The sequence below is a fragment of the Lynx canadensis genome, chromosome E1 (assembly GCF_007474595.2).
Source record: "Lynx canadensis isolate LIC74 chromosome E1, mLynCan4.pri.v2, whole genome shotgun sequence".
Classification (NCBI taxonomy): domain Eukaryota; kingdom Metazoa; phylum Chordata; class Mammalia; order Carnivora; family Felidae; genus Lynx; species Lynx canadensis.
In genome coordinates this window covers 58311193-58318665 of record NC_044316.2, presented here as the reverse complement: position 1 = coordinate 58318665, position 7473 = coordinate 58311193, and the positions used below count along the sequence as shown (strand labels likewise).

The 7473-nt window shown below is 61.4% G+C and overlaps 2 protein-coding genes across 2 annotated transcripts in view; one reads left to right on the top strand and one right to left on the bottom strand.

Annotated features, from left to right (window-relative positions):
- Nucleotides 1-2497: 2497 nt before the first annotated feature.
- Nucleotides 2498-6530, bottom strand: SLC26A11 (solute carrier family 26 member 11). The gene is made up of 5 exons (XM_030297020.1): nt 5679-6530; nt 5214-5313; nt 4681-4814; nt 4147-4219; nt 2498-3351 (listed from the first exon to the last, which is right to left on the bottom strand). The coding sequence occupies exons 1-5, from the start codon at nt 5910-5912 to the stop codon at nt 3260-3262; spliced, it is 633 nt and encodes a 210-aa protein (XP_030152880.1). The 5' UTR covers nt 5913-6530; the 3' UTR covers nt 2498-3259.
- The window catches only part of SGSH (N-sulfoglucosamine sulfohydrolase), a 3448-nt gene continuing 1885 nt past the window's right edge, over nt 5911-7473 (top strand). The window contains exon 1 of the mRNA XM_030294630.1: nt 5911-5946. Within this exon, the coding sequence (XP_030150490.1) occupies nt 5911-5946 (36 nt within the window). The remainder of the gene's footprint in view (nt 5947-7473) is intronic.

Below are 7473 nucleotides of genomic sequence, written 5' to 3'. Positions count from 1 at the left end.
GACCGCCTGGGACGCGGACGTCTCAAATCTGGGTTCTCCGACACGGCAGCCCACACGACACACGGGGCACAAAGCTCAAAGCGTGGCTCGTCTGAACGGGGACGTGCCGTGAGCGTACAATCCGCGTGGGGCCTCGAGGATCTCGTACGAGAAAACTCACGTCAAGAGTCTCGCCGGTGAGTCGCGTGTAGATCACAGGTGGAAAGGGTAGCATTTCGGATGATAATACGTTAATTTCACCCGTTACCTTTTGCTCGTCCGGCAGGGCCACTGGCAGTGTTAAAACGGCACACGTGGCTCACGTCTGTGGCACATGCTTCCCTCGACGGTGCGGTCCTGCGTCTCCAGGGCTCCGAGCTGCTGTGACAGGCGGGCGGCACCGGTGGGCGTGTGCTCCGCAGGTGACCCGCTCTCTGCCATTCTCAGGTTGTGGCTTCCCGGGGCACCCACGGCTGGGTGGCACGGAGGGGCCCTCCGGCCAGCCAGGAAGCGGGGGGGCGGTGGGGGGGGAAGACTTGTAGGAGCCAGCGCTGAAGATCTCGCTGCTCGGTCAGGGCGGCTGTAACAAAGCAGCATGGCCCAGGCGGAGCCCCCCAAGTCCAGGATCCGGGGGCCAGCAGGCCTGCTTCCTTCCGAGGCGGAGGCGAAACGCGTTCCCTGCGGCAAGCTGACCGTCTGTGCTGTTCCTCCGCTTATAGAAGCATCACCCGACTTCTGCCGGCTGCCTCTCCCTGGGGGCGCGTCCGCACCCAAGCTCATTTCCTAAGCGCTGAGCGAACGGGTGAGGGCCCATCCTGATCCAGTATCGACTCGTCTCAGCTCATTACACCCGTAATGACCCTCTTTCCCAATAAAGTCTCGCGCTTGGGGCACCGGGAGTCCCGCGCTGCCAATCCACCTAATCCACGGTTAGGTCCAATCCACCAACCCACTAATCCAATCCACAGTTAGGTCCCGTGCCTAACCGCCACGGTGTTGGTGGCGCCGTGACCTTGTCAGCCTGCCGAAGGCAGCACTCCAGCCAGTGCTGTCGTGGACACAGTCCCATGGGCCCCGGCGCGTAGCCCGAGGCCCCGAGGGGGCTTACCTGCTGGCGAGGGATGGTGGGGCCCGGCCCCGCAACTTCTGGCACCAAATTCCCAACTCTTTCCGTGCAGTTGACCAGACCAGTCCTTTCTCTTTTATTTAACGTAAGCTCTAATTAGAAATCAATTATAAATTTAATAAGCTCGTAAATAAGTTAGGAATTTTAAATTTTTTTTTTTTTTCAAAGTTTATTTATTTTTGGGACAGAGAGAGACAGAGCATGAACGGGGGAGGGGCAGAGAGAGAGGGAGACACAGAATTGGAAACAGGCTCCAGGCTCTGAGCCATCAGCCCAGAGCCTGACGCGGGGCTCGAACTCACGGACCGCGAGATCGTGACCTGGCTGAAGTCGGACGCTTAACCGACTGCGCCACCCAGGCGCCCCAAGTTAGGAATTTTAAACTCAGTAAATTTGTAACTTCATTTTGTTACGTACTATATTGATATAAAATTAAAATACCATCGTTTAACTTAAGTTTTTCGATCGTAACAGGGAGAGAAGACCACATGTGTGCGTGCACACACACGAGGCGGGGAGGGGCAGGGAGAGAGGGAGAGAGAGAGTCCCAAGCAGGATCCACGCTGACAGCACAGAGCCCGACGCGGGGCTCCAACTCACGAACCCTGACATCGTGACCTGAGCTGAGATCGAGAGTCAGATGTTCAAGCGACCAAGCCCCCCAGGTGCCCCCGCAAATGGTCTCTTGAGATGAAGGTCGTCCTGCAACTCTCCCTTCAACAACACCCGTGTGCAGGGGCGCGGGGGTGCCTCGTCCCTCAGCCACACAGCCCTGCAGCTCATGTGCTTCGCGGTCACGACATTCCCAACGGAGACGCTTAGCTGGCCTTCATTCTCTACAACTGCCAACCGGGCTGTGATGCCCATCCCTGCATCTGCGCCCCGGAAGAGGATTCTGGGAAGCCGCCCTCCAGGCTCACAGGCGGGTAGGGCCCGCCAGAGCAGATGGGTGGCCAGTCTCCTGGTTCAAGAAGGGGTGTGCTTGGTGTGTGGGCTGGGGACAACTGGACTGCCGTCCCCCAGGGCCCTGGGCAGCGGCGGCCAGGCAGACAGGGCTCGAGGACATGCTCATCTGTGCAGATGGAGAGGCTCCTCGAGGAAAGGAAACGGCAGATTCAGGGACAGGGTGCGCTCGGGGCCTGGAGGGAGGAACATCGCGAGACCGGGGGCCCAGGCCGCTGGGCCAGAATGTGTCTTGGTGGGACCACCGGTGAGCTCCAGGGGGTCTATCTGCACAGTGAGTCCTTTCTCTAAGAAGTTCCGGGAGTACAGGCTTCCTCGGCTGTGACAGCGGGGGTGGAAAAGTGCGTGCACAGGCGGGACAGGCAGAGGCCACGTGCAGAGGCTCAGGAGTCCGTTGTGACACATACATAGAATAAAATACGACAGAGCCACGGCAAATCACGGTTCTGTTTATTATCACAACGCGTCATTCACAGCAAGGACTGCACAAAGGTACGGGTCACAGAGCACCACGTATGAAAGGACCCCGTCCGCGCACGACCGTAAACGCACGCACCCACATGCTGACGTACGGACCCGTACGCACGCCGCGGGGATGGGGTCTGGACTACCGCCAAAGTGGACGCAGGAGACGGTCTCCTGCAGCTTTTACAAGAAGCGTTTCCGATTTTTACAAAAACACCAAAGCTGCTACATTTTTAATTTAAAAAAACAACAACAACAAAATTATTTTTAGCAAGACACTTTGAAATCATTTGGCACACCTTGGCTTTCTCCCCGACGACCGATACGGATGCCGCCACCAAGGCTCGAACCCACCTCCGAGCTGCCCACTCCCAACGTCCCCTGTAACCAGGAAGGTGCTGGGGCGTGGAGACCCCTCCCCTGGACCGGGTGGAAATCCCGTCCCTTCTTTCTCACATGGTCCGTCATTCTAGAAGGCTGTCTTCAAACCACTCCTCAGAAAAACGTGCGTGCCCAGGAGTCAGAAGGGAGATAAATATTCAGTCACCCCAAATAAAGGCAGTGAGAGTCCCACCTGTGGATCCTGTGTGTGGTTTTCCCTCCTCCTTCCAGGGTCACCTGCTCAGAGCCCTCAGCTCAGCGTGTTTATCGGGTGGCATCCGGAATCCCGGCATCAGGAACCTTCCTCGAGACGCCCAGAGCATCAGGTGCCCGTCGGTGCCCCAATCAGGCCTTCAACAGGGCGACCTTGTGTTCCGGAACAGAATCCTCGCTGATGTTGTAGGGCTGGGTCCCCGGTTCCTGACTCAAGTATTTCTCTGCAGAAGACACAAGGTTTGCAAGCACTAAAAAAGCTGAAGCGAGGAAGGTTCACTTCACAGAATGGGATTCGAGGCTGGCACTTCAGGGTCCTGGTGCACAGGGAGCTGGGGTTCCCCCGGCCGGCGCCCCCAACCCCAGGCAGGCTTCCAGCTACGTCCCTCCCTGATCAGAGCCTCATTGCTTTCCACGCCCCGATAACCCTTCCTCGGTGCCGGGCGGTCCCCTGGCCGGGCCGGGCCACAGCTGTCCCTCTGTCTCCTGTGGGTCGGCCGTTTCCAGCAACAACGTGGATGGATCTCAGACACCACGCTGAGCCGAAGAAATCAGACACAAAAAGAACCTTTGCGATCCCCTTTACGTCAAGTTCTACAACAGGCAAAGCTGACCTACGGTGGAAGAAATCAGAACAGTGGCTAACCCTGGCGGGGGGTCGTGAAGAGGGGCTGAGGAAACCTTCTGGAATGATGGAAATGTTCCATCTCAACTGCGGACACCTGGCTGTACCCACCTGTCAGAACTCGAGTTGCACACTTAAGATCTGTGCGTTCACTGAACCTATACCGTACCTTAAATGAAAACATCCCCCCCAAATAAACCCGCAGAACAAGAGGGCCCCCCGATTCTGTGGCCTCTGCCTCACCCACTGTGCCCACGCTCCCCACTCCTGGACCTGTGCGTCCGACCCCTCCGATTCCAGAGTTTCTGTCTTGCCGTCCTGCCACCCCGATCCTGGGGGCCACGGGCACGCGCGGCTGACGTGGCTCGCTCTCAGATGACCCCGCCGTACCCACCTGCCTCTTCCGGTGTGGAGAAGTACTGTATACCCTTCAGGTCAGCGGACAGCAGGGCACGGAGAACGGGAACCTGCAGGGCAGGCAGACTTTAATTCCGGGCAGGGATGCTCCTGTCTCAACACGTGGGCACGCGCGGTCTGGGGCGGGCCCCCAGGTCCAGGGCCACCGGCCAGGTCACTGCTTCCCCAGAGCGTCCAAGTAGTTACAACTCCACCTCTACTCAGGGAAACGGAGGGAAGAAACTGGGCCTCCTGGCTACGCTAGAAGAGGAGTATTTAGAAGTTGACGCTCTAAGGAGGACACAAAAACGAGCTCTCTGCAGACAGGACGTGGACCGTGACCGTTGTCAGCAGGCTTCGGAGCCAGGTGCCCGGATCAGGGAGCAGGGGCCGCCGTCCTCGCTGTGTGACTTTGGGCGGCTTACTCAGCCTCGTGGGGCCTCGGTGCCCTTGTCCTCACGTGGGGACGGGAACAACGCCGACCTCACGGGCAGGTCTGAGGGCGAAAAGGGCCGCCCGTCGCGACACCCACCTGCAGGCCGACGAAGGCGAGGGTGACGCCGTGCCTGTGGAAGTCTCCCAGGAGGTCCCCGAGCCCCAGCACCACGGTGTAGTCAATGCTGCAGACGTGGGTACAGTCCAGCACCGCGCAGCGCGGGGGGGACGCTGCGGAGACAGGGGCCGGCGGGTCAGGGGCCAGAGCGAGGCCACGGAGGGCTCTGGCCCCAGCAGGGAGGGTGGGGGTGGGGTCTGCAGGACCTGTGATCACAGCCGTCTGGAGACAGCAGCAGCGACCCCCTTCAGAGGAGGAACGGGCCCCTTTTCTTCCCCGAACACCAACTCCCGGGAACAAAGGACGGTCTTTAGGAACAAACGTTGGGGAACAGCCCCTCCTGCTGTATGCAGACGGCAGGCACCCACCGGCTGCCCCCGAGACGCCCCGAGACCTCCTGGGCCTGAGTGGGTGAGCTCCCTGGCGGCTGAGGACAGGGACTCAGGGTCCCGCGGGAGCAGACGGGGGTACAGAGAAGGTGGCAGGGAGTTGGGGGGCCCCAGCCCACGCACCTTCCAGAGTCCGACTCAGTATCGCCTCCCGGAGGGACTCGATGGCCGGGAAGTGCAGACCGCTGGCCGGCTGCAGGACCAGCACCGGCCCCTCTGACACCTGGGGACAGAGCAGGGGACAGCCGGTGGGTCCTACAGGCAAGTCCGACCTGGCAGTTCCGAGAGGGTGGCCCCTCCAGCAGGAGGCCCCAACCCAGGCCGACAGAACAGAGCGGGGGGAGCACAGCTGACGGGCCCTCACGACTACCCGCAGCCTCACGTGCAGCGGGAGAGCTCTGTGATCCACGGCAGGAGGCTGACACCCGTCCGCTGTGTGAACGGTCACTGGGTGGTGCCACGGGCCAGAGTCTCACCGAGGAGGCATGCGACAGTTGAGCCAAGGGGTACCGCCCAGGGCACGAGTCACCCCACCAGGCCCCCTGAGGCCAGCAGACCCTGGCTCGGGGAGATCAGATGGGCCGGTACCTGCATCTTGGGTCTGGCCACAGAGTGCAGGAGGAAGAGAGCGGACACCAGGGTCCCGGCCAGGATGCCGTACTGGACCTCCCAGAAGCAGAGCAGGAATGTCACGCAGAGGGGCAGCAGGTCCAGCCCTGGAAGAGAGGAGTCCAACTGAGGGGTGGCCCCCTCAGGATAAGCTGGGCTCCAGCGAGCCCGAGCCCCAGAGAGAACTCCGTCTGGGGCCTCAGGGGCTGACATGGGCCACGGCCACGCTGGCCGAGACGTGTCAGGGGCAAGAAAGCCCTCCCTGCCTGGCTGAGGGGCCACTAAGACCTGACAGCCAGGCCCAGGGCCCCTGCCCTCAGAGAGGAGGTCAACCGTGGGCACCTGTCGGGGGCCTGAGGAAGGGACCTGGGGGGTCCTTGGGCAACACGCGTGACTCCTCTGAGCCACGGGAGGAAGGGTCCTGGGGCAGGCGGGAGGGCTCGGGGGTCAGCCTAGGATTCGACTCTGACATGTGTCGCTCAGGGGAGGCCCCATCCTCCCTGGGCTTCCGTGGGGGCGGAGAGCACCTGCCGGGCCCACACAGGCGCCCCCAGGTCTCTGGGCTGTCCCAAAGGGGGGCGGCAGCGACACAGCAGGGAGCTGGCACGTGAAGAAAATCACCGATGCCTCTCGGGGGCAGACGGGAGGAACCAGGGAAGCCCCGTAAACCCCTCCACTGCTTCAGCCAGTGAAACAAACACGTGAACGGGAGCTCCGTCAAAGGCACTGCAGGCTCCAGGAGTCCCGAGAGGAGTCAGGCCGCTGGGGTCACCCTGAGGCCTCTCATCTCTCCCCAGCCAGGCCAGGCTTGAGGCTGGGAAAGGGGAGGGGGGGGAGGGGAGAAAGGGGGAGGAGGGACGGAAGGAGGGGGGGAGAAAGGGGAACAGAGGAGAAAAAGGAGGGGTGGAGAGGAGGGAGGAGGGATAAGAAAAGGAGGAACAAGGGGAGGAGGAGAAGAGAAAGGAGGGATGAAGGGGAAAGGGAGTAGGAGAGAGAAGCAGGGGAAAGAAGGAGGGATAGAGAAGAAGGGAAGATAGATGAGGGAATGAGGGGGAAGGGGAGGAGGGGGAAGGGGAAGGGGAAAAAGAGAGGAGGAGAAGGAGAAATGGAGGGGAGGGGAGGAGGGGAGAAGAAGGGATGGAGGGGAGAGGAGAAGAGGAAGGAGGGGAGGGGAGGAGGGGGAGAAGGAGCGGGGAGGAGAAGAAGAGAGAGAAGGAGGGATGGAGGGGAGGGGAGGAGGGGAGGAGGGGGGAGAAGGAGGGATGGACGGGGAGGGGAAAATAGATGAGGACTGAGGGGAAGGGGAGGAGGGGGAGGGGAAGAAGAGAGGAGGAGAAGGAGGGATGGGAGTGGGAGGGGAGGAGGGATGAAGGGAGGGGAAGAGGCGAAGGGGAGGAGGCAAGAAGAAGAGGATGAGAGGAGAGAATCCATGAGGAATGAAGGGGAAGGGGAGGAGGAGGAGAAGGAAGGATGAAGGGGAGGGGAGGAGGGGAAAGGAGAAGGGGAAGGAGGGAGGGGAGGAGGGGAGAGGAGGGGGGAGGGGAAGAAGAGAGAGGAGAAGGAAGGACGGAGGGGAGGCGAGGAGGGGGGGAGAGGAGGAAGGATGGAGGAGAGAGAAGGGGGAGCAGGGGCGGGGGAGGACAGCAGGGGTGCCTGCGGGCTGCAGACTCACTCCGCACTGCACGGAGCAGGTCTGGGGCAACCCTTCGCCCTCCTGACCCACGGCCAGCAGGGCCACCTCCCGGGACGACGGTAACCCCCGGCCGCGACCGTG

Excerpts from the sequence above, each read along its gene's own strand:
- SLC26A11 (XM_030297020.1), bottom strand. The coding sequence starts at position 5,912 with ATGTCAGCCCCTGAGGCCCCAGACGGAGTTCTCTCTGGGGCTCGGGCT. Across the intron at positions 4,815-5,213 it reads ACTGAGTCGGACTCTGGAAG|CGTCCCCCCCGCGCTGCGCG; the intron begins GTGCGTGGGCTG and ends CTGTCTCCGCAG. Across the intron at positions 3,352-4,146 it reads CTCCACACCGGAAGAGGCAG|AGAAATACTTGAGTCAGGAA; the intron begins GTGGGTACGGCG and ends TGTCTTCTGCAG.